This window comes from Leptosomus discolor, chromosome 4, assembly GCF_034619465.1.
Source record: "Leptosomus discolor isolate bLepDis1 chromosome 4, bLepDis1.hap2, whole genome shotgun sequence".
Lineage (NCBI taxonomy): Eukaryota > Metazoa > Chordata > Aves > Leptosomiformes > Leptosomidae > Leptosomus > Leptosomus discolor.
In genome coordinates, this window is record NC_141394.1 from 42,608,796 (window position 1) to 42,635,487 (window position 26,692).

At 36.7% G+C, this 26,692-nt stretch overlaps 1 protein-coding gene across 6 annotated transcripts in view; it reads right to left on the reverse strand.

The window, feature by feature from the left end:
• Positions 1-26,692, reverse strand: part of RAPGEF2 (Rap guanine nucleotide exchange factor 2) — a 186,519-nt gene that overhangs the window by 11,959 nt on the left and 147,868 nt on the right. For all 6 annotated transcript variants that reach the window (XM_086464716.1, XM_086464717.1, XM_086464715.1 and 3 more), the window contains 17 exons: positions 25,104-25,281; positions 23,206-23,342; positions 22,493-22,651; positions 20,646-20,798; positions 20,102-20,266; positions 18,316-18,423; positions 18,031-18,234; positions 17,823-17,931; positions 15,376-15,622; positions 10,704-10,861; positions 5,799-6,039; positions 5,177-5,560; positions 3,357-3,568; positions 3,146-3,269; positions 2,505-2,528; positions 1,232-1,455; positions 189-374 (listed from right to left, as the gene is read on the reverse strand). In XM_086464716.1, coding sequence (XP_086320842.1) covers positions 189-374; positions 1,232-1,455; positions 2,505-2,528; positions 3,146-3,269; positions 3,357-3,568; positions 5,177-5,560; positions 5,799-6,039; positions 10,704-10,861; positions 15,376-15,622; positions 17,823-17,931; positions 18,031-18,234; positions 18,316-18,423; positions 20,102-20,266; positions 20,646-20,798; positions 22,493-22,651; positions 23,206-23,342; positions 25,104-25,281 — 3,013 coding nt within the window. The remainder of the gene's footprint in view (positions 1-188; positions 375-1,231; positions 1,456-2,504; positions 2,529-3,145; positions 3,270-3,356; positions 3,569-5,176; positions 5,561-5,798; positions 6,040-10,703; positions 10,862-15,375; positions 15,623-17,822; positions 17,932-18,030; positions 18,235-18,315; positions 18,424-20,101; positions 20,267-20,645; positions 20,799-22,492; positions 22,652-23,205; positions 23,343-25,103; positions 25,282-26,692) is intronic.

A 26,692-nucleotide genomic window follows, 5' to 3' on the forward strand; every position in this document is an offset into this window, starting at 1 on the left:
ATGCTTTCCTAGATTTCTTTCTTTCCACTTCTAGAGAACAGAATCATGCACACACACTGCATGAATGAGCATAATCTGCATATAATACTACCAGAAAAAGTCTGAATCTTATTTGATTAAAAATGTCTCTCTGACATAAGCAAACAAACTTCAGAATATTAAACCAGATACTTCATTGTTCCACGTACCAAATGGTGGGAGGTCTTTGACTGGCACTTTCTTGCGAGAGGGATAAAGAGATACGGCAGGGACCTGCAATGCTTGATTTACTTTATGTTGCTGCTGCTGCTGCACTTTCTGCTGGATGCCTGCCCGGGGAGCCACCGGTGACGTTTCAGGTTTTCCAGATCGCTTATCTCCTGCATTCTTTGGCACTTTGCAAGAAATGGGAGAAAGCACAGAATGACTACTAGCTAAAAATATTGTGGGAGTTTTAATCTGAGCAGTGCAAAGCCCTCTAATTAATAATAAAAAGGTGCTCAAATACTTTTATAATTAATGCAGTAGTATGTATACCTTTAGAGAGAAAAGATAAAGATGAAAGGAGGGGAGATTTAACTCAACTTAAAATACGTACATTATCAAAGAACATTTACTCTTTCTCAAAATAACTCTCATAAATTACTACTGTTATAGTTACCAAAACCATGGTCAGAAGTTATACTGGACTATCATAAGGACTACGACTAGTTTAGAATGGATATATGATTACTATTTTTTGCTACTCAAAGCAGGGAAAGGCATAAGATACAGCATTCGCTCAAATCAAAATGAAACTGATATCCAGCATAAGCTCCTCCTCTGCTGCAGCCAGGTACAGCCTTCCAGGTGTCTCTGAAACACCTGGAGGTAAGGAAATCCCCTTCTCCCTCTCAAGGCCAAGATATCCAGGATGACCAACCCTACTCACACCAATAGCCTGAGTACATTAGAACTGTAGAGAAACTTTTGGCTCCTCCCTACCCTTCGTATGGACAAATCTAAAGAACCCTTGTGCACTTCAGCATGGCATCATCTGAATGCCTTACCTCCTGTATAAATGCTATGTCTCTATACTGTTCATCTGCAAGATGATTTCCTTAAGATTCATAGGTGTTCAGTACTTGGAAATGACTAGACACATAATTTTCTACCCCACTCTCTAATTACAGTTCCCAATTACTTCCTTGGAGAAGAAACAGAGGTACATTTAACTGTTTCCTTGAAATCCATAACAAATGACAATGCTCACATGTGTTGGTGGCTGGTTCACACTGCAGAGACAGAGTCTGGAGGCTCTCTTCGTCCATTTCCAGATCCAAGTTTGAGAGATACTGCTTTACTTTCCGTGCCATCTGAGCATCTTCATACAGTTTTTTAGCATTAAGGAAGGAGCTGCGACGGACCCGCTTTTTATGACCCCCTGCTTGTGCGACATCCAGCACGGCTGCATTCGTACTGCCCTGGCTGAGAGACCTGGAGTGAAGGGGGGGCAGGAGAGGGAAGAAAGAGGGGGAAAATATGACTTAGTTCAACATGGTATCACTTGACAAACATGAAACTTCCAAAATATTGCATGAATGTCAGTCTACGGTCAAAGCTTACATGCCTCATTCCAGTAAGTCAAACAGCTATAACAGATAGAAAGATGAGGATCAGGAAATCTTTTTACTTGGTTAAGGCACTACTTTAATTACACAAATATTTTAACCTATTCTGCTCCAACCAGGAAATACCACTTCACACATCTAGGAAAGCATTCAAGCTAGCTCTCTCACGTAAGCCAGCTACTGAGAAGACTGGAGCATTAGGAAAAGCTCATGCAGTAAGGCAATGCTGACAGACGACTACAGTTGAGATTAAAATTTAAATACATATACAGAAGGCATTTTGAAAGCTATCTAAATACTTTTTAAATCAGACCATATACAAAATGTACAGCTCAGTTTTACAGAATAGAACTTCCTTGTAACTCGCTAGGTTGAAGACAGCATTTTGTTATATAAAATGATCAACTAGTTCATGATGAAATAAATGCATATTTCAATGTATATATGTTTATATGAAAGCTATGCATTCTTCCTAAATTGTTAAGAGTAAAAATGATGGCTGAATTGTAATATGGAAATAAGTAGCTTAGTAGATACTACAGATTTTAACTTTTGTATTTGATTGTGATAATTGCTTATTAGGCATAAGAAAGTTAACAGCAATTTTCAGCTGTTGCAACATTGCCATTTTACAATTTTTCTTTTACTGAAAGTCACTTCCTTTGGCAACTTAAACTGGCAGTGGGGGAGAAGAACACCCCACTCCTATCTACAACCACTTATAAATAATTTACAACTTTCGTGGTTTAACCTCAAAAGCAAAAGCACTCCTGGATTAAAATGTATTGTCAGTAAAAAAGGGTTAACAAAAGAAAAAAAAGTCAAAGCACAAGAAAATTAAAGATAGCAAGTAGGAAACAATGCAAATGGTAAGGGAAGAACAAATATCTGTGTGCGTTGTCTCCAACCACTTACCCCAAACTCCTCCATTTCTTCTTCCTGCAAGTGAGAGCCAGGAAGAGTAAAGCATGGGTTTAAGAAGAGACAGAGAAAGATCACAAGCTCAGAAAGATAAAGACCAGACCTCAGGACAAGCAGTTCTGGAAGCCCACAAACATTAAAAAGAGCCTTGACTTGGGCGTACAGTCAGATATTACAAACTCTTCTAGCTCAAATTAAGAAAAAGAGTATGCAATAAGCTGGTCTAATATGAAGCCAAAGAGCATCCACTCCATGTTTTCTAACAGTACTAGCTGATACTGTTTTAGATACATTCCCACTTCTACTAAATCAAAACGATGAGGCTGGCACACTTCAGCATTTCAAACAGGCTAATACATATGTGTTCAAGACAGCATCTCCCCCTCCCTCCCACTGATGGTATCTCATTTTTATGAAGAAACTGGCAGCTAAGGAATAACGTAAAACATTAATATATATAAACACAGACTGTAATGATTACTCCAGTTTCAGAACACATAATTTTAGTAAATTGTTAACAACAAACGAAAACGCCATACTACTTCAATACAAGAAGGGGCATTTGTAAAGCACATCTTGCTGACACCTAGCCTTCTCTCAGCTGGGAAAAGCTCTGTCTAATACAACACACTTACCTCGTTCTAAACATTAAAGCAGGATCCATATTCACAGATGCCATGCGACCAACATGGCGTATCTCCTTTGCAATCATTCTCAGCTTCTCAAAATTGACCAAGCCCTCCACTTTTGAATCATTTCCTGCAATCAACAATTAACAACATCAGTTATTAGGTAGCAAAGTTAGTTTTCCCTAGCTGGTAAAAATAGACGTACTTCTGGTTTTACCTTCATGAAGGAATGTAAGGTCTTTTTTGATAACAGGAAACAGGGGGATAATGGGGGGCTGTAGGTTTTGGCTGTTAAGGACATTACGATATTTTGCCATATTCCTAGATGGATCAAACAAGTCCTGTAGATCTTGAAACAGTTTTTCGTACTTGCTTGGAAGCTTTTCCCAAGTAGTTCGGAGCCTTGCAACTGGTGCCAAATTCAGGCCACTTGAAATAAGCAAAAAAAAAGTGCAAAAAAGTTCAAGAACAATAGAATGAAACAAAAATTCCTAGAAAAGACCATGTTAAATTTTCTATGGTAGAAATACCATGTAACTAGAATAGTGTGGCACAACAATGTCATAAAGTAACAGAAAGTTACTTCCTTTAGCCAGTGTGTATTACAGAACAACTGAGGTAATTTTTATAAAAGCTGTAAACCCTGGAGATATCTGCATGGTATAACTATAAACAGATAAAAGTTACATTTGGATGAGTAATTAAACCTTATAGAGAGTATGTACTTATCACTTCGGACAGTGTCTGAATTTGGTAATATCATAATCTAGGAGCACCTCAGGATCACCACTTATTTCCAGATTATCACACTGTATAAAAAAAACATCTTCCACCTACATAACGTTTAGGTGGTGACAGCACAGTGACCCACCTTCTTGCTGCAATAATCCACCTGACTTTTTTGTGTCTAGATCAAATTGAAATAACAGACTCTATATATCTGAGGTTATTCTGAAGCTGGCACAAAATCCAGGGGTTTTTTCCCTTAATGGCATTGTCTGTCTTCCAACTCATTTCTACTTACGGGCAAGTTTGGTATCTAGAATCTTTTATTTACTCAAGTTTTTGCTAGCAGGCAGGCTGCTTTTATTTCTCATTGAGATCAGCTGAAGTAGCTGAGCTAAATCTCAAGATTTTTATGTCTCAGAGATGCTGACTGATTATCAGCATGGATCCTTGACTTTGGAACTTGCCATGTTTGACTGAATGGTATTCAAAACCAGTGATCTTCAGAAAAAGTGTCACATTCAATCTGTTGATTGAACGTGACAAGGGCTTTTCCCAGAGAGTGATAGAACTGTCATTTTAATGCAACTTACTCAGGCTTTTTCACAAGAGACAATATTTAGGGATTTTTTTTTTGTTAGGTTCTTTCTGCCTAAATTGTGAGACTCTAAAGGAAATGTGAACGTTTTTAAAAATGAGTATAAACACACACATTAGAGTTTCCTCTCCTCTTTTTCATTCCAAAACTAATAAAGGTTTTCTGTCTGAGATTTTTTTAATTCTTATTAAAAGATCTTTATTTACAGCTTATTATATGGCATTGTAGTCTGCTATTGACTGCTATCAGAGTTCCATCCAGGAAACTGCTGATACAAAGAAAAATAAAGGCAACATACCATGGCTTAATGAATTCAAGACACTGGGAACTATGTATAAAATGTTAAGCCCCCCTCTGTGGGAAATAAGCCCATTCACTTATGACAATGTTATAATTTTTCTTCCTATAACTCCTGTTTCTTTTGATCTCTGTTTTTAAAGTGCAGTAGTTTCTCTAGTGCCCTGTTCACCAAAGACTCTTGCCTCACTGTCCCAAGCAGTAAGTACATAATAGTAGCATTCCAAATAATATTTCAGCAAACATTTCAATGTCAGGTTCAGATTACTGGAAAATGCCTTCCCTTATTGATTGCCAAGAGTTGATGTTAGCAATATTAATTGGCTTACTCTGTTAAATACATTTTTATTTTTTTTAGACTGACATAAGTAAGACTTTGCTTTTTACTTAGAAGTAAAATTATTAAGGGGCAATACCTAATGATGGCAAACATCGAGTTGAAGTTCTTGCATTCTCTGCAGTGTAGTGCTATCTTAATGAAATGCTTAATGATCTTCATCCTTTTCAGCTGGTTGGTTTCTCTTAGAATCTCAGAAGCCACCCAGAATGTTTCTTGATTTATCACCTCTTCAAACTTTTTTAGATTAGTGCAACCTGTTTTTGATTTGAGTTTAAACAAGTCATCTATGTATTCCGTGGGTTCAATATTACGGAACAGCTCAAAGTTTCTCATGGAGAGTTGTGTAGCCACCTCAACAGTGCTGAGCTGTAGTAAAGAAATTTGGCTTTCCCTTAGTAACTCTTGAGCATCTTCATCTGAACAAAGAGTTTCTGTTTCCATGTTGTTCTTCAGGTAATACCTGTAAAATCAAAAAGACACAAGACACAATATACTCAAATAGTAGTGAAAGTTACAGTAATGATCCATTTGGAATCATAGAATAAATGTCATCACACCGAGATATTAATTAGAAGTTGCATAAGGAGTAATTTCTTGTAAAGAAACAGAACACTAATAATTAAATAATGCTTCTATTAACAGGATGTTGACTTAATAAACTGGCATCATCAGCTTTAGCTCACTGTCTCCAATCTCACCTGCCACTCAGCTGGATCCTGTCAGCAAGCTTGGATAATTGATCAGGAAGCCTCCTTTGCTTGATAACACCCTCAGGTGTGACAGACACTTCGCATAGTGAATATGCATCAGGGGTTGCAGTGAGAGCAAATTCCCTGATAGCCTGGATGACCACTTCTTTTGCTGTTGTGTCCTTACTGATCATAATGTAGCGACTTTGCTGATCTGCCTTGAAAACCCTCAGAACTTGATCTGGTAAGTCTGGAATGGAAAAAAGATTATATGCAAGGTATGCAATTTAGTAAAGCAAATAAAAAAATAATGCTATAAGAAAAGGCAACAATATCAGTTACATTAAGTCTAATTACTACTGTTACTAGTTTTTACTTCAGTATCATTGTTTCACCTCTCTCCTTCTTATAAAACAGCTGGGTTTATTTGTGGGTTTTTTCCCCATTTTTTTTGTTTGGTTTTGTTGTGGGGTCGTGGGTTTTTTTTTTTTTTTCCATGAAAGACTAGTTCTGTTGAAAACCAGAAAAGAAGTTAGTTAGGCTAACAATTGGACAAGCCACAAAATATGTTAACATTTCCAAAGTCTGGACAAACTAACGAGCAGTCTGATTTTCACAGGTGTTGATTCCTGGTAAATTCCATTTAAGCCTGAGAAAAATCAAGGACACTCAACAACATTACACTGTACACTGACATACAAGAAATTTAAGCAAATTAGGTGATGGAAGTGTCAGTTTTCCTAAGTTTTTTTTTTTTTTTAAGAAAACAGGCTCATTTATATGAGTCTGACACTCAACCATAGTGCCACACACAAAGGGAAGACGTGTACATATAAGTCGGTTGAAAGATGCATGTATAATGGCCAGCATGCATGTATATACAAATAAACTGCAGTAGTATTAATACACCCAAGCACTTAATTATAAAAAATACTCTATCCTTGATACATTTAAATAATAAGAAATGTGTAAGTAACAGACTGAAAACTTGCTCTTTATTTCGTCTTGTTTTAGTAATTTAGAACTAAAGCAGCCAGAGATAAAAAGAACACTTCACAAATATTTGAGTTCTAAATATATTATTGTTTCAAATGACTGATGACAGAAAACTTACAGTGAACAGCTACAAGGTGTTTTTAGGAAACCTGGAAAGTTACCAGCCTAACTCCAAATGTTGGATTTGGTATTTCCATAAGCTGTATGGAAATACCAAATCATATATATTTCCACAGTTCCATTAATGTATTGAAATCTAGACCCATTAACTAACTCATTTGATTGTTATCATTGTATTATTAAAAGAAGAAGAAGAAGAAAAAGAGCTAAAATTGTACAGCTATCCACCATTAGATTTTTTAATATAAGGTATTTTTAACTGACAAGTACTTTCAATTAATTTAATTTTTTCCCTTTGTCACGAATAACCTTTTCTAGTTTTGTGTGGCATGAAATCTGGTCATTATTCTTTCTTTAACGAATATGTTTTTTAAAAAAATTATTTTCTTTAAATTTTTTAGATCATAAAGGTCATACAAACAAGAAAATAGATAATAGAAAGCCTTATAAATCTACAGGCAAAAAATGATCATTATTTAAAAAAAAATATGGAAAAAAAGCTGCCAGTTGAAAACACTCACCTTTGATACTACCACAGTCTTTTTTGACAAGATCGGAATGTGCATAACATGTATTCAAGTTACTACAGAAAGATCTATTCAGCAACAGAAATCTTGTGACAAAAGAACAAAAATTAATGTCTTCCCACTGCTGCTGCATGTCTCCAAAATAGTAATTTGGAAAGCATTAAGATAAATCTCTCTGATATAAGTTGATTTCCAGGCCACAAAGACTATTTAGGCTTAAATATATTAGTTTACAAATTTCATGCAACTAAGCCCATAACTTTTAAGCTCACAGCACTATTTCTGCAGCTTGAGAAGCTCTAATACTGAAACACATTAGAACTGAGTGGTTGCATCAGCAGTTAAGCATAATGGGTATCAGTCCAGGCCAGGTTTTTGCCCTTTCTAAGTACTTGAGTCAAACGTAAAAATATCTTATAACTAGCAAGCCAATTTTGCCTTTTATCACCAACTCTATAGTGACCCATCTTCCTTCAGAAGTTAGCTGAAGAGGGACACAGAGCAGTGCCTGAAATTTTTTTTTTTTTTTTTTTTGGACATCTTGAGGAAAGCAGATGCCAAAGACACAGCCTTTCAAAGACGTTATTAAAAACGAGACCGCTCTCTAGGATCTTGTTGCCTCTTGCTCTTACAGATATGCTTGCCAGTCAAAGAAATGCTATGAAGATGGGAAGCTACTGTAAACAATACCAAGGTGGGAACTCACTTAATGCTCCCAAGGAACAAGTGTTTTGTGCAATGAGAAAATAACCTGCTCTGCTGGATCACTCAAGTCAATATGAAGAAATGCAAAGAACAGCAAATAGAAAAGTATCATCTTTGCACTGTACTTTACCATCCAATTTCTCAGGCTGCATACCTGTCAGAGCTGGTAGCAAGAGCACTACACAGAATACAGAGAAGTCTGCCAGCAACGGAAATGATTACAGCTATAGCAGTGGGAGCAAGTAATTTAGCACAATAATTTAAAAAACAGCACTTGAAGAGAATTGTAATTCACCCCCCTTTACTCCTTTTCAAAAAAGGAAACTGGAACAGCAGGCTGAAGAATGCGATGTTATGATAGGGATCTAGTCCCTTAGAAAGCTTGGGGGGGGGGGGGGGGGGCAGGGGTATCAGAGACTGACAGCTCATCATTGCTATATTATTTTGACTTCCAATTGAATACCAAAGACAGCACAACAGAAGAGAAATCAATGTGCTACTGACTACTTGAATATTTAAAAATAAACCTTAAAAAGTATATAGGAAAAAGCCTGAACAAATAGAAGAGAAACCAAAATGACTCCTTGCAGATTTCAAGTTGTTCTCATTTTCTCCTCAAAGACTACCCTTCCAAAACAGCGAGTTGTTTTATTCTCTGTCCTGAGGGATATTCCCCAAAGCCTCAAAGGACAGCTGTTCTACCACTTTTCCTTTTTTTCTCCAGCGCATTCTATTTCTTGCAAGCTGCCTCCATCTCTATCTTTAATTTAGTCCAAGGTAAGAAAAGAAATTAAAATTGCAGGCTTTAATTTTTTCCAAGTCTTAAAGTATATAAACGTATAATTCAACTCTTCAACCTACAATGCAACCATCCCTAAAGCCGTTAAGGTACATGCTTTTTATTTCAGTCCCCCCATCCCCTCCCTCCTACATAGGGAAAAATTATACCTGCAAATTACATTGAAAATATTCAGTGTGTGGACGTTTGGGCAAATTTTAAGCAAAGAAAAAGAAAAGAACTTTTTTTTTTTTAAATGAGAAAGCACTAATTAATACATTTTCTATAAAGATAATGGAAAAGTGGCTGTAATGCTGAAGCAATAGCATTACATCACTATTTATCTCATTTCGTCAAAGCAAAAGGCAAACACTAGAACATTATTCGTTTATTAAACTTCTCCAAATTCCATCTGTGATTGAAGGATCTTCAGCTCTGTAATGGCTTTTCTTCCCAATTAATGGAGTTTGTTTGAGCTGTGCGAGATGGCAATGCCCACAGCTCTGGAAGTTAGCCAGTCACTGTGCTTGGCATTAAGGGCACGTTAATTACCCAGAACCATCTGGTCTAGGTAAACAGCAAGCTGGAGAAAGGAATCTTCACCCATTTATAGATAAAGTGCTGATGAAAAGTTAGGTGCTTCTTGATAAAGGATATCTTCAAAGTGTTGGACACTAGTCATTAGATAAAATATGAAAAATTACCAATCTTCCCACTATTTCAGGAGCAATATTAAGACACCGGGACAGAAATCACACACGACTTTGCTGTAGTCTTCTCTAGCCCTAAAAAACCCGAGATGAAGTGATGCTCAGTGTCACAGTTTCAAGTGCCATGATTGCCCCAACTTGGCCACTATGTAGGCTGATGTTTAAGTACCGTTCCTTTAGGTAAGGTTTGAAATCCCTCAGGCTTAGGAGGACACTGAATTTTTGGTTCTACTTTTGAGAAATACTCTAAAAATCAGACTAAAATAACCAAGCGTCTGCACAGCTACCATCACCATACCCTCCTCCAGCAGGTACATTTTAACAGCAAAGATTTGGTTACTTAACTCAGAGAAGGTTTCCCACTAAGAACCTTCCTGCAGCCAGATAAGAGCCCAAATCCCAACCCTGCCAGAAGCTCTGGCTAAACCCTTCTCATAAGATAAGGCTCTCAAGTTGCTCATATTCTCCCTAACTCAAGCCCATGCTTTGTTCCTCTCTGCTAAATATGTTCATTTTCCATGTATTCCAGAAAGGATTTTAAATCACTTTATATACAAAGAATTCAGCACACAGCTGTAGGGCAGGGTGACTAACAGGGGACTTTGAAACTCTGTCCCTTACAGATGTAGTACAAGATTATATAAGTCTGTTCAGAAAAAGACTGAAACATATGTCTTGTGTCCCAGACCAATGCCCTTTTGCCTTACTGTAAGCTAATGCTCTGCTATGACTTTTGAAAATACTACAGTCTTGTAAAGACTGATCTATCAGGGTAAATTATAAAATATCAAGCAAAATAAGTTTTCACTTCAATCAGGAACAGACTCTCTGTATACAACATACTTGAAAAACAGACATCTAAGACATTTGGGTAAAGTATACCGGAAAAAATGTGATAAAACCTAATGCATTAATATGTGGCAAATCTGGGATGACAGCACACCACACAGTTAATGAACTCTCACATGAGTCTTCAGACTCTGAAAATCCAGGGGGGGCGCAGGGGAAGAGGAGGGGAAAAAAGTATCAGTGAAAGGAAATTATAAGGTCAAGAAGAAAACCAAAAAAGGATCCCTACCTGGAGTAGTATTGAAGTCTAAGATGCGGTGATGAGACTGCAGTAGATCAGGATTACTGGATGACAGGGTTCCACTGACAGGTAAAGCAGGAGGAATGTGCTTTGTTTGCCTCAGTCCCACAATGCTGTCATCCTGAGACTGGCCAATTCCAATGTCACTGCATCCAGAAAGAAATAAAACCAGGACTTACAAACATTCAAAGCTTGGGATATATTAGAGGGATGCAGGAACGTCTATATCACTACATTTTCTCACTTGAAATTGTTAGTACAGTAATCATCATTTAAAAGTTAAAATTCTCCAGACAACAGTGCTTGCTGTCCAGCTTCATCAACTGCACCCTCATGTCCACTCAAAGTGATTAGATCTGCAAGCTAACACTGCTCATGTTCACCACTAAGCTCTGCAGAGCTGCTAGGCTCATTTTTTTTGGACCATTTTTCACAGCAGCCAAGATCTTTATTCAAAAGGTGGTACACACCTCAGCATTCTTGCACCACCCCATCACGCAAACTTTGACTAATACTGCTATCCCCTCAGTGCTGCTTTACAAGACCTGAATTTTACAGATCTTTCACCCCATCACAGGTAGGATTTGCAACTGTACTTTGGGAGGTATTGTAGCCATACAATCTGAGACCTTTCAGACAGACAGGAGAGGATCACTGAGATCCTCTATTTTCCTACCCTGTATCAACGTCTCTGTGTTTCTCTTCACTGAATGTGACTGAAGCGATGCCAGCTAACTTGAAGGCTAAGGTAAGCATCCACTCTTGGATGCTATCAGTATCAACTCTGAGGTGCCTGACAGCTGTAAATAAAGTATTCTGTGAGAAAGGTGAAGGATTTTGTCCATTAAATTGCAAAATGCAAGGTCCTAAAGGAGGTCAGTAATGCTAGATGGATCAGAGACAGAGCTGGTCCATCATTACTGCTTTTGAGTTCACAATCAGCAAGTGAAGCAGAACAACTGCTACAGGACGTAGAGTTAGAGCTAGCCACTGAACTTTTCTATAAATATATAGCTGCAAATCCTTAATAAAATATTCTGAGGGTGTAAAATGTTGAATAGCAACCATTATAGAAAATGAAAATAATTAAAAATTTAGCTACTATAGGCAAAGCCTTTTTAAAAGCCAAGCACACCTAAATCTATATCTACACACGTAAATAAAGCATAAGCCAGAAATTAGATTTCATTGCGAACTGCTGCAACTCTAAAGTCAAGCCACTAAATTAAATGATGCAACACAAATGACCATTTGTACCCTAATTTTGGGCACTTAAGCCTTTGTCTAGTGTTGTATCCATCCTCAGAAAACCTAAACAGAAGTAATTAAGGGCCTGATAATCATCCCTGTTCAGCTGTTACAGCACAAGCATCCATTTGTACTTACCAATGAATTAGTTTACCCAGTACACTCTTGTACCACGTCTTTAAGTGCTATGAATTGAAAAGTACTCTGGGAAGCTAGGACAGTATCTCTGGGCATTTAAGGCACAATTTTAATTACATGGACACAAAGCAACAGCTTTTTAGAAGGCAACACAACTCAGAAAAGGTTGGAGGGGTATCTCTGTATGATATGTTTGGGGGTTCTCATTGTTTTGTTTGTAAAAACCAAGATAACTCCGCATTACCAAAATATTTTATGAAGTGTAAACCCCAAGCCATGGGAGTGACAGAAACACTCGCATTCACTGAAAAAAAAGTTCTTGGGTTCTCTCTCAATCAGAAGTTAAGCTGAATCTGAACATCTGTATTTTTGTACTTCCACAGAAAGCACAAAATACTGTGACAAGCAGTGATGATCAACTCAGCACACAGCACTTTTATGCTAAGCCACAAGCAAGTAAGTCTTTCACTACAACTAAAAGCATTCCCAGCAATCGACACCTTGTCTTTCAAGTGGGAACAACTCCACACACACACACAAAAAAAAAAACCCAACACGTAAACAAAAAACTCCAAAGCCCCCAAACCCCAAAATGCTTTTTCATGCTTCTAAACAACTACATGAACATGCCAACACCAGTATTTTCTCTAAATTCAAATCAAATGAAGACGATGTGACCCTCTCCCTTATATTAATAGTTTCATTTGCATTATGTATTCCTTTTGCAGTTTGTCAGTTTTATATAATCTTATACCTATCCTGTGCGTCACAACCGAAGCAGCTTCATTAAAGTGGATCAACTGACAAATGTTAGGTTTTTAAAAAAAAAAAAAGTAATGTTTCTAAAATTCTTCTCGATTCTAAGTATTCACATACTAAATTGGAAACTATTTACCTTACAGTCAGTTTACTCTATTTTTAAAACTTAAATCAGAATCTGAGTGAGTTCTAACTTAACGCAAACAAGAAATGAACCCCAGAAATTTCAGATACAAATAACAACACTAGAAAAGTCGAAGTGCCATGAAGATCAACTGATCCTGCTGCTAGGTAAAATATTTTATTGTGCAAGTGAAAGGAGATTGTGGCTTTAAAGGAAAGGCATTTCCATTGCTTTCTCTATGATTTTGCCATTCAGGAAGATAGCATTAACTAATAACTTTCCTGCTGAATGACAAACAGGATAGAGGGGGTAACAGAACAGTAGAGCTGTTTGAATGCTGCTTCCTTGAAAATACAGTACACTGCAGGGCTGCAAATAGAGGGGGGGGGGAGGGACAACTGCTTCTTTGTCTGGGATGCTGCACTATGGATCAGGCAGAACTTTGCTAGAGGTGGAGGTGGGGGTTGTGTTTAATCCTCATTTGGAGCAACTGAACCTACAGACCACAAAGCCACTGTGGGTTAGAAGAGTAAAGTAAGCAAATAGCTCGAGTGGAGGCTGTAGCCAGAAGCACACTTCAAGAGATGCCTCATAGCTGGTGGAGAGAAGATTTCCCAGTAGACACAGAGGAAATGGTGCTGTTTGCTCAATTTGGAAAGTTACTTGACATTATTGGATGAAAAAGCAAGACTGAAGAAAGGCATTATCTCCTCTTCAAACTGATTCGTCTTTGATACTGATTTAATGCCTCAAGAAGCTGACAAGCTACATCTAAGAGTGACCTCATTCTAGTTTAAAGATTAGTTTTATCTTGATACATTCTGGAAGCACTGAAGACCTCTGCAGTACTCACGTTCAAAAAACAAGTGGACAGTTTCACCGCATAAGCTAGCTGACTCACGAAGTCTTTAAATACCTACTTTTAATTAATGAGTAAATCAGCTTTTTCATCCTGCTCGATTTTGGTATTTAAAAACCACATGAGAATAGGTAAAGTCCCTTAATATATGCAATACCACTAATTATTAGGAAGAACAAGATAGAAGTTTCTACATAGTAGGGGGAAAAAAAAAAGCACAAACAGGAAAGTCTACAGCTACACATCTCTATGCAGAAACTGTGCAGACACAAACAACTGAATGTCAACAGGCTTTGCAGACAAATTGCTATATATAACGAATGAAGTAAAGCTACCAAAGGGAAAAGAAAATAGGTCAAGTGTACTGTTTTTCTGAGTCTTACCCAAAGAGGTCCCTGCACAGAAAAAGTGCAAAAATTACAGGAATCAAAGAAAAAAAGGAAAACCAACAAGAAAATTTTATGCAAAAACTGTGAACAATGGTGAACAATGTAAAAAAATTACACCTAGCAGTATGTGTGGCTCATCAGAGCAAGAAACATACAAGACCAGTGAAATAAAAACCCAAAATCCCTTATTCTAAAGACAAACAACTTAAAAAGAGGATTTACAGACTCTCCACTACTGAAATGTGTCTGTGCCAATTTAAGAGATATCTATTATTTGGATATAATAATTTATATTCATTTAACCTTTACATTACTAACATTCTATTTATAATATTTCAGAACAGTATACATTTAGTAGGGAACACTAGTTAAGCAAACTTTTTTTTTAAGTAATAGCAGGAAAAAATCCTAGATTTTCAGCACAAGTGTCTTTTTCATGCATTTACATAGACTAGATTTCTTCCTCAATGGGACACAGAAAAGAAAAATGCAAGAGAAAACTGATTACACATCAACTACCCTCTACAGTTCATTTTTCCCATCAATGCCATCTGTCTTGGCCAAGAACCAGATTCCCATAAAATCGTATAAAACTCATTCTTCTATTGTTTCCAATAATCCTTATCAGAACTCTATTTCTAAAATGTGTTCGTAGAACAGAAGTTATCAGATACCATATTTAGTTTTCAATAAAAAGAGTACTCATTTCTATCAAAGAACTGAAGTTAAAATTTTAACCCCAGTCTCCCTTACAGCAGTAAGTAAAAATTTTTATAGACCACTGGAATGTGCATAAATTGAAATCATTGCTCCTATCAACCATCTGCAAGCAAAAACCTGCTTGCGGAGTCATTCTGAAATTAATTGTCTGGGATACTTCCAGTTAATAGTCTTAAAAGAAAACAGTAAATGATGTATTTGTGCCATCACTTTATCTATAAGAACTAAAATATGTTCATATTGATGTCAGGAGCTGCATTGTTAGTAGCCTATGGTCATTCAGATCTTCAGACTAGTATATTTTTTCAGATACAAGCATGGTTTGCATTAATTAAGAAAAGTATCATGACAAATTCTAAGTATGATGAGAAATTATTAAAATTTAACACAAAGCAAGTATTTAAGAGGAAATAAAAAACTCACTTGTATGGTTTCTGAGGCAGAATACTGATTCGAGTCTTGTCAAGTATCTTCTTTAATTTATTTCTTCCCCCAACTGTGTTGGCTTTACTTTTCTTATTTACTTTTTCTAATCCTATTACCTGCTCCACATCAACGGCAAGGTCTGGGATGGAATAACGACTTGCCTTTTTAATATCACCAATTTTAGGCAGGTGGGGAGCACCATTTCTTTTTTCCTCTGACAACCGTGTTAAGAGTTCTTTAAAAACTGCACAAGACAGGAAAAGGGAGGAAAGAAAACGAACAAAAACATGAGAGACAGCTCTGTGCACTGACCAGTTTAATATTAATCATTACAAAAAAATGATACGGATATTCTGTCAATTCAAGTATTAAATGAATTTAGATGTAAGACTTCAAAAAAAATTTAATTTTTAAAAGTACATTCAATTTCTGTAGTATGAATCAGAAAAATAAGTAGATTGGCCCAGCTCAGAATAGAAATACACTGGATGACCACATGGTTGCACGGATGGTGTCAACAGAAGGACTTTTCAACCTAAGGACACAGGCTTCTGCAGAATAGTAGCACACACAAAAAGTGCACACTAGACAAGAACGAGATAGAAAAACTAACTACTGAGAAGGAAGGTTTTAAACAGATAGACAGCAACTAAGCTCTCGGATGGAGAAGAAATTATTAGCAACAGGATCCAAAAATCAGAAATCAGAGGGGAAACTTCAACAAAGTCATAAGGAAATACGTGAGAGACACCTTGGATATTTGACAGGGTTATTGCGTCCATCTGCCAGACAAACAAAAAACCTCTCAGACTCCCTCAGCTCTCTAGCAAACAGTCATCTCTGAGGCAGAAACACCTGATGAATTTGTGAATTAGTTCTTCTATGGCAACTTTTAGCTTCACAACAATGTTGGTATATTTAAATAAATCGAACAAAACTGGATCAAGTCACCTATTGTGAAAGGAAGTCTCCATATACAAATGGCAAAACCATCTGGTCAGTCGATTTGTAATAATAAATGAAACCTGATAATTAAAACCAAGGAATTGTAGAAAAAGTGGGAACAAGGGCAACCAGTTAAGTATTAGGGGCTAGGTTTTACTATCATGTATGAATTTTGTCCTTAATATTCATCCTTATCTCCAGAGGAACACAACAAATCACCAAGAGACTTCAAAAGCTTCAAATAAGACCCACAAAGACAAGTGGAGAAGACTAATCCAAGCCAACAACTGTACCGCCAAATGGAAGCTGGGGGCTTGAGAGGCAAATTAGATACAGATAAAACATGCTGTTAAAAAAAAAATTAAAAAATTAAACTCTCCTTTTGGGATTTGTTGATAAGGAATACTGCATGCAATACACAGAAAGTAGCTGTTCTGAGACTCTACTGTGATGTGATTTCTGTATTTCTGGTGGAGCAACAAGATAAAAAAAAAACTTAGAAAAACACATCTTCTGAAGAAATCGGGTTTAATCTTAAACATACTAAAGCAACAGGAGACCCAAAAACCTAGTGCGTGAAGGATGGTTATGCAGAACTTACACATAGAGGAACAAGCACATACTGCTAAACAAGCATGTACAGATATATTAAGAAATTACTTAATTATTAGAAACAATAGAAATATTAGAATCCTTACTGCAAAGGAAAAAAAAAATCCCCAGGAAACAGATTTGGCAAATGACTTTTGAAGATAAACTAAGCATATCTAACCATCAGTTAGTGCAGTGATATCCTATAGTAATATTCTGCCCTACTTATTCGTGATGAAGAACCTAATCCTGAAAGAGATACTTGGGGAACACATCACTAAATTTATAAATAACCCAAGTATCCAGTGGTAAAGACCAAACAAACCCCACAAACTTATAATTACTTACGATAAAAACCAAATTACTTATGATACTGAGGTCCTGAGCTGCTTAAGGACACCTTCATGACTGCTTTAGTACTTGTTAGAAGTAGAAATTAAGGGAATAGATTCCAAGGGTAGTGAGATTGTTTTCACCTTGCTGACAAGAAAGTTCTTATTAACTTTGTCACACTCACTGGAGGCATGGACTGAAAAACTACGAGCAAATTCAGCCAACAGATTAAGATCAATGATTGACCAGAATTCTAAGAGACGCTTCTTTCTTGAGAAAGGAGTAAATGTTACATGTAGAAACACGTTTTATAAATTCGAGCTAAATGGTCACAATAGTTCCTCTTAATTCAGAAACATGCACTCTGAGAGTGAAGTCACTTCATATAAGACCCTATTCATAATTTTTTCTCTGCACTTGCGAACTAAGGTTATTTTAGGATCTTCTAGCTTCCTTTTTCTATTCTCTCCACTGCAAAAGTGTTTCAAACAAAACTATTTTAAACTATTAAAAAAATAATTTAAGACTCCATCTAAATTAGAAGAGAAATTAGAAATTAGTGCATGCAAACTTACCAAATAAATTGGTTTTCACAGTGATAGACAGATGGGTGTTATTTCTAAGGATTTCCATGGCTTTTGACAGCTGAATGTTTTCAAAATTTTGACCATTCACTTCCAGTACCTAAAAAATACCAACAGGTAGTGTTATTTTTATTTAGTGAAGAAGAAGGAAACAAAAAATAAGGGGAGGGGAGCAGGGAGACATTTTACAATTCCATACCTGGTCTCCACGTTTCAAGCCTGCTTCTGTGGCTTTGCTACCAAAATCTACGCTGTCAATAAAGATTCCAAATCCCTTTTCTGACCCTCCCAGCAAGATAAAAGGCAAAGGGGCTTCTCGAGATGGCTTTGTTAAGGTTATCAATCTTCGTTTAGCTTTAGCAGCACAAGCAATATTTAACAGCCTCAAATGTCCACCCATTTTCTACAAGAGAAAAGCATAATGAGTTATATATAACAACAGCCTGCCATCCCAAATTCTCAGAAAAAAAACTCTCCTTCTTACCTCCCTCTCCAAATTGTTCTCAAATTCTTCCAGAAATCGAGTCATAGCAGGATCTCCTTCAAAATCATTGAAGTGATTGTTCACCCACAACAATACTACCCGTGTAACCTGAAAATTAATTAATAATGTAAATATTTTCCCGGAATATCCAGAACAGCACTAGTGCTAAATCCTTTAAAAATACTGCTCCTCAAAGCCCCTGTAAATTTCCATTGGAATCGTAAATATTACATATATACACCCAAACCTAGCTTTACTAATATGCAATCATTTACCAGAAGGATAGAACGAATTGAGTATTAAAATTGCTTGCATTATATAAGCAATTGTACGTTGTATTTCACAGAGAATACTATGAGTCAGAAAATTAACACTGGCTGTATCAAATTTGACTGAGTAGGGATAGAGCACACAGTTACAAGGCAACGAGTCAGATCCATTTCTGATCTATGACAACAATTTCCTGTTCACGTACATTTACAAATCTGCTTAATTCTTCAAGCACGTGATCATAAAGCTTCCAATACTGCTTTATATGGGTTCTTGAATCTCACAAATATTTAGATAAGCCACCATTAACTTCATTAGGCATTTACCTGTGTAAAAAAGCTATTGTATGTTTAGAGAGGCAGGAAAAAGGAGCTATTGTGAGAAGCAGGAAGAGGTTTTAACAGTGAATACATGCAATTCTTTTCCTTAGAGTTCATCTGGTATTTTGCAGTTTGTTAGGAAAAAACCCTGAAGTGATACCAATAAATATTACTGAAGGTAAAATCACAAAATAAGAGCCATGATTTTTATTTAAATTTTTAATTTTTCACTATATACTTCCACTATAAAATTTTATCTTTGTACGCAATTTGAGCTGGAACATCAGCAGCATTTGTCCTGACAAAATAAGAGAGTTTTGATATCTTGAATTAATATTGATTCACATTATTTTAAAATTTATTATAAAAAGCTCCTGAATTCAAACCAGGTGGGCCACTCAAAGTTCTTTCTAAAAATACAGCTGAATTTCTTCTGTTGTTCTGGGAAAGCACGTTAGTAGAGGAAAACCTCTAAACTTTTCAAAATCTAGAGCTTAAGAACAAAATCTCATACAAATTTTAATCAGCTAAAGCTAACCCTTGTCCGTTCTTTGCGTCTGCACAAAATCTAAACCTCTGCAGCCTCTTACACTAAAGGTCTGATACCAGGCATACAAAACCAAACCCTGCCACGCTCATACAGAGTTTCCAAGTAGATTGCTTTTTACCTCAGAAAAGTAAGTAAATTCAGAAGAATTGCCAAAATTAATGACCAAGCAATGAAGTACTTCAGAACTCAGAATTCCTTGAGAGTTCAGGTTTCTAACAGGAGGCAACTGCACAGCACTACATGCTGCAGCTCCCAGCCACAGGGACGCAGGCTAGGGGTAGCATTTCTGTTACATGCTCAAATTTTGAGACACAATAGAATTCTATTTAATTATATTAAATAAAAATACTGATTATTGGAAAAAATATTTCCCTATATTTGCAAGCAACTAAGTTGTATTGTAAAATCCCAGCAAGGTAAAAAATGGGCAATTTACCTTGCCTGAACCCATTAATACCTAAATAAAATACAATAAAATCAGGAAAAAGTATTTTGTTAGTTTTAGCCATATATTCTGCCATTAATATATGTCACCAGCTATCTGTATCTTACTCAGTTTAATCACTCTTCCTAAAGCATATTTTATTCTTAATAGCTTATATTTCAATGCAAATGGTAGCAGGTAAGTAATTCAGGGGATTTTAACCTTATCCCTGAGGCTGGGGTCATTGAACCACTCCAACAACTTCTTGCCCACTTCCATCGGGCTGGAAAGAAAGGTCCGATATGTCAACAGGAAGTCTTCTATAAAAGTTGGGTCTACCACAGAGTGCTCTTCCACCAAGTGCATTGTCAACCTTTCAGCTGTTCCCTATTAAAAACAAAAACAAAAAACCAAAACCTTAGTTATTAAAACAGATTTTCAATAAACGCAAATTTGTTTTCTTGTAACATACTCAAGATGCGTTACACTACAACAAATACTGGCATCTATTGACTGATGAACTAAGCAAACGTAACAGCTTAACCACTGTGATAAGAAATAACAAAAAAATTTATGTAGTTAATTTCTATAGAAATCACCTAGTTATCAATGTGCATAATTATAAAGACAAAACCTAGAAATATTAACTGTGTATTTTTGAGTATATATTTTTATAATATATATCTCAACTAATCCTGGACCTAACTTGCCAAGTTAAGTTTATAGAACACAGATTTTGCAAGACCTTCCCCTCTTTCGCTTTTACCTTGATGACAATGTGACCTTTTCTTGTTCCAGTGCGATCAAGCTCTCTGTGCTCCTTCACCATCACAATCTCCCCTTCCTCTTCTACCTTCTGCATGTTCTTTTCCACTTGATTGAGGATACGGCAATAATCTTGCTGGGCTATACAAACAAACTGGAAAGAATCATCGCGCACCAATATTAAAAGGTAAAATCTTCAGACAAGCATTTAGACCTAAGATGCAAGTACTCTATTAATAGAAAAGGTAGTTTCTCAACATGGAGCGAGCCAAATTTGTCTTTACAAATTTCAGCTGTAGTAAGCAGATGAATACACAAGCACAGTACTTCCACTACAGTCTTGCAGTTAGAGACCAAGATTCATCAGAGCAAAGTGATCTAACATTATCAGCCATTTTTGCTTAGGTGCTTTGACCTCCCGTCTGCTGGAGATGAAGCCCAGTATCTAGCTGTTATTTTTTCTCCCATACAAGCTTTTGTGTGGTATTTAGAAGGGTTAAGAGAGTGAAGGGAAAATGTAGCTTTTTTTTTGTGCCTATTGCTATTTTAAATAATTTTAATTTTTCATAGCTATATTAATAAAGTCAATCATTAAGAAAACTAACATTTATTCGATTACAGGAGAGCAGGCACACAGAAACAAATTACTTCTGGATTAATGCACACAGCAGGAAAAACATTTTCTACAACCATCTGCTCAGCCAAGAATAAGTGCAAGAATAAATATCTGAAGAATATTTCTAGCACCTACACTGTTTAAATGTAATTAAGAACACCCGCTACAACACAGAAAAAGAAAATACTGTAGACACTATGAATTGCCTCCTATAACTTGCTAAAAGTTTTATACCTCTGTCTCTCTTTTGGGGCAAGATTAAACTGTCTTCTTATCTGAACTTAGATATTTAAAGGAAAGGAGATAATAGTGTTTCTTCTGATTGCAACGTTGCTAAATCATCATGTACGTACTCAGGACAAAGGCATGAGATTCACAGAGATAGTATTTCTTCCTACATCCTTTATAATTCTGTTACACACCTTTTTTATTTCCAGCAGCTAGTAGTAGCTGAAACCAATGTCTCACAGTTTGGATTTGTTGCAAAATATTATCCTAACATGACACCATTTATGCATTTTTCTGAAGTCAGATGGGTAAGCTAAACCAGGTGACTCCACTAACACACATTTACACCCATTTCAAAGGGCATCTGTTGGAAGCTAATTAGCCATCAGGACCAACCAAAATGCTTAATTCACCCAGGGCTTGGCTATTTTTTTTTCCTTGATGGGAATAAACAAATCACAACCATGAATCCAGACCAGGCTCATAGTTTTATGCTATGAGAAGCATTCCTTACATCTGACTGCTTGTGTTATAGCAAACATCAAGGCATTTTCCTTGAAAGGCCAGATCAGCTGAAACTAGATTTTTCACTCAAACCATGGGAGAGAGAGAGCTTGTATTACTTTAGCATTCAGTAGCTGAGTCAAGTAAAGAAGAACGGCTATTACCTGTAGAAGCAAAAGAGCTTGTAATGGCTAATGGACCTTGAGATCCTACTAAGCTAAAGTTTGAAGCAATGGATGTATGCAACAGGCTTCTGGGACTCAAGTTCTGCAGAAAACACGTAGATAAACCTCTTCATCCAAAATGACCCCCATCCAGATGAAGATAATTCAATTTCCCAGACCGTTGGTATGCAGGAGCTGTATTTCCCAACTACTGCACAGGGTTAGACACTTGAGATTTTACATATATTCAGTTTAAAGTAGAAGCACCTCTGGCTATTGAGTTGCATTACACATATATGTATGTGATTGTGCATGTGTTACAGTCCAACACTTTACCTGGCAGTCATCCACTTTGGTTCTCATCACTCCTTTCATATATTCCTTTTCCATGGTAGGGGAAACACCAAAACTGTTCCCCATGCAGAGAATCTCTGTTCTTCCATCAGGGTATGTCACCTCCACAGAGCCATTCAAAATGACTGACCAGGAATCCAGCTACAAATCAAATGTTGCAGGGTATATGAAGACTGAATCATTAACATTGTAGTACTATACTATATGTGTACAACCCTCAGAATTTTTCCAAAGGAAAAGTTATTTTTTAGCACCTATTAAAAACATTTATAGGCTAGTTTACCTTAAATGTGCAGCTATGTTCAGCTCAAGAAAACTGGGATCTTAAGTTTGTCTTTAATGTTAAGAATTTATGTAAGACTGTGAAAAAAATAATAAAAAAAAATAATAAAAAAAGAAAGATGTTTTTAAAACACCAGAACTTAAAACACTGAATAAACTCCCAAAATCAGCTCCAATAGGCAGGAAGCATTTTGTGCATTATGAAGAGTATTTTCTTATGCTTTTATTGCATAAGAGATGTAGTGTCAGTCCTTAAACAAAAGCTTTCAAAGTAATCCAGAACAAAGAGGCTTGATTTACCTGCTCGATGTTACTTTTTTTTTTTTTTTTTTAAAGCAACAAAAGAGGACCTTAACCCTGTGGAATCTGGAATGTTTGGTATAATAGCAGAGTCAAAAGCAACTTCTACTGACCTCTTCCCCATCGTTTAGTACAATAGTTCCTGCTCTCTCCACAACTGCAAACACCATTACAGCACAGAGCTCTCTCCTCACTGACATTGTCATGTTGGCAAAAGCAGGCAATTGATGCATGAATTCCAGTAGTTGTTCTGAAGGAGAAAAAGCCCACTGAGTCGTGCATGTCAAAACAACAAAGCACAGTAAAGACAGTTCTTCAGCAAGATGCCCGAGGCTACTTCAGCTAAAATGCTGCACAATCGTTTCTGTATACTAATAAATCATGTACAGTGGCCTGTTGTAATTACTAAGTATTTTGTAGACACAGACTGGCTGGTCATATCATCAATAGAAGCCCTGCAAAGTAAAAGTCAGTATAATGGAAGAATTGTAATGTAACCAAGAGCTCTGAATACAACCAATGATATTTGTAATACTCCAGCCAGGGCAATAACTCCCTTAAGACTATGATAGGCCTACATAAAACACGGCAAGGCATTAGAAAGGGAAATTTCACAAAACCGAGCAAGTTCATTGGTAAAGCCATCCCCTCCATAGGCTATTTGTACTTGATCATCATCTAGTGGATTCACAAAGTTCCTCTTGGGTGGACCACACAGGATTACAGTCTTAAAGGTGACTACTGGTGCACTGTCCTCTGTACGCACTGGAGTTGCGCTTACACTCAACAGTGAAATTCTTCCGTATTTTTGCTTTTTATATTGTTCATAACTACACAACTCAATTTTTCTTAGTAGTCCTGCTGAGGGATTATATGCCCTAAATGCTAGATATTTTTGCATTGTTTGATCTAAAAAAACCTGACTGAAAGCAGTCAATAGGACCCCATCTTTTTCCTAAATTTACTCAGAATCATTGAATGGTTGACGTTGGAAGGGACCTCTGGAGGTTATCTGGTCAAACTCGCCTGCTCAAGAATGGCCACCTACAGCCGGTTGCCCAGGACCATGTCCAGACGGCTTCTGAATATCTCCAAGGAAGGAGATCTCTCCACCGCCTCTCTGGGCAATCTCTGCCAGTGCCCAGCCACAGTAAAAAGCATTTCCTGGTGGTCAGATGGAGCCCATTCAGTCTGTGCCCATTGCCTCTGGTCCTCTCAGCAGGCACCACTGAAAAGAGCCTGGCTCTGTCAGCTTTACACCCTCCCTCCAGGTATTTGTATGCATCGATTCAGATCCCCTGAAGCCTTCTCCAGGCTGAATAGTCCCAGCTCTCTTAGACCTTCCTCATATAAGAGATGCTTCAGTCCCTTAATCACCTGATAATCAACCTTAATCATCATTTAGTCATACTTTGATAAAAGAAAAAACCCTAAAACTCAGACAGTGAAACAGATTAGATTAGAAATAGTAAGAATCTGAATACTAGTTCTACTTTGCTTTCAATTGTATTAACCTGTACATTAACATAGCAAATTATTTTATTAGATGCACATTTATGTAAAGGTCTTAATGGCTCCAATGTTTAACACAAATGTATATCTTTGGTTAAAAAGAGACACATCATCACAACTTAAAATTAAAAAATTTAATGTGATAAGCATCCAGTTTTGATGTTAATGTTGACTTTGCCAAGGTTCTGTAATTGTTTTCCATTATGCAATGATGTTTACATCATAAATCACTTCTGATATCAATTAGAAGTCCATGCTTGAGATCAAAAGGGCCAGCAACTAATGGTTTTCACCCATATTGTGTGTGTTTTCTTCTTTGGCTGCACTCATTCAGTGGCAGAATTTATGGCATTTATGAAACACCTTACAGAATAAACACTAAACTTACCAACCACAAAAGCCAACTATTAAAATAAAACCCCAAGCTAAAAAAGCAATTTTTTTTTTTTTTTTGGTGAAGAACAAGTTTGACAGTATTTTACTACATTGCAATACTTACCAATGTCATCATCTGTCCTGTCTATTGGGTCTTTCTCCAAGCAGTCTCTAACAATATCCCTGCTCATCAAAGGATCTGATGCCCTTTCAATATCTTCTTCATCATCATCATCCTCAGAATCCACTGCTGTCTCTGGTAACCCACTGAGATCCATATCACCAGCCTCACTTTCTGTAGCCTAAATTCATGTATAAACAATCAAAAAAGAAAACATTCAAATGTGTTCTTCACTGCTACAGTTTTCTAGTTAAATGTGCAGAAATTAATTCTATCACCTAACAGATCACTCAAATTCACTCAATATTTTTTTATATTGCTTTTTAAAACAACTAACAATTAATCAACCCAAAACCATTGTTTAAACAGGGCTTTTAACGCTTTTTTTCAATCAGCCACACGTAAACAGGATTCAACAGACATTATTTAACCAGTAGGTCTTGGGGGAATTGGAGGCAGTTATATTTCAAGGAACAATTTCTTGGAATACTAGCTGAATATACTTTTTTAAAATAAACAGTTCATTTAAAACAGTTTCTGTTGTCACCCCAACTTTACATTTTTCAGACACTTAGGAATGCAATGTAATTTTAAGTAGACAGTTTGGGGAAATAAGTACAGCATCAAAACACTAGAGGAATATTGCTATCTCCCAGTAACATAGGACTATATTTTTCTTTTACAATTCCAGTTGAACATACTTAAATATGGCTTTCATTTGCTGACAAACTGTATAAGAATTTACAGATGCAGAAAGAAAATGCAAAGTCACTGCTCAAACACCACAGATGGACTACGCAGAGTATCTGCCGAACTTAACCTCCTTTAAATTGTATAAAAATGAAGGAAAACATAGCCTGTCTATAGCCTGAGGTCATTAGTATAGCACCTAAAGGTAAGCATATTTTAATGATTCAGTTTTAATACCAAACACTTAATAAATCCCACAAACATTTGTCTGTCACGGCTGATAAAGCTGCTTTTTCTCAGAACCTGATTTAATACCACAGCAGCTGCCAAGGCTCAACTCTGACAATTTTTAATGAAATGCAAGCTTCTAATGAGCAAGTTTTAAGCCATGGCTTGAGAAATCAAGTTTCACACGCCTTACAGGGATGTTTTGTTTCTGAGACTCTGGAAGCATGCAGTGCATTCATGTCTGCTTTAACATACTACATGAGGCAAATACAGCTACTAAGGCTTGTTTTATCGATTGCGCTCTCATACTGGTTAAAAAAACCCACCCAAAACTAGGTCACCCTCCAAACACAGAGAAGGTAAGACAAATTACATTGGTATTTTCGTAGAATCATCTTCCCTATTCCTGCTTCACTAGCTGTGGCTGACATCTGTTACTTAATGCTGTTATACACAGCCACCTTCTGAATGGTAGCATATGGCTGGAGACGGATCAGGGCAGCTAGCGTCATTCTGAAATGCTTCTGTCCTACACAAGCTTTGTAACAGAGCCTACGTAATATAAAAAGCATAACAGCACCTACAAAATAATTTAAATTATTCTCACATTGTGGGGGTTTTTTGGGTTTTGGTTTGTTTTTTTTTTAAAAAAAAAATGCTGAGCATTTCTTAAG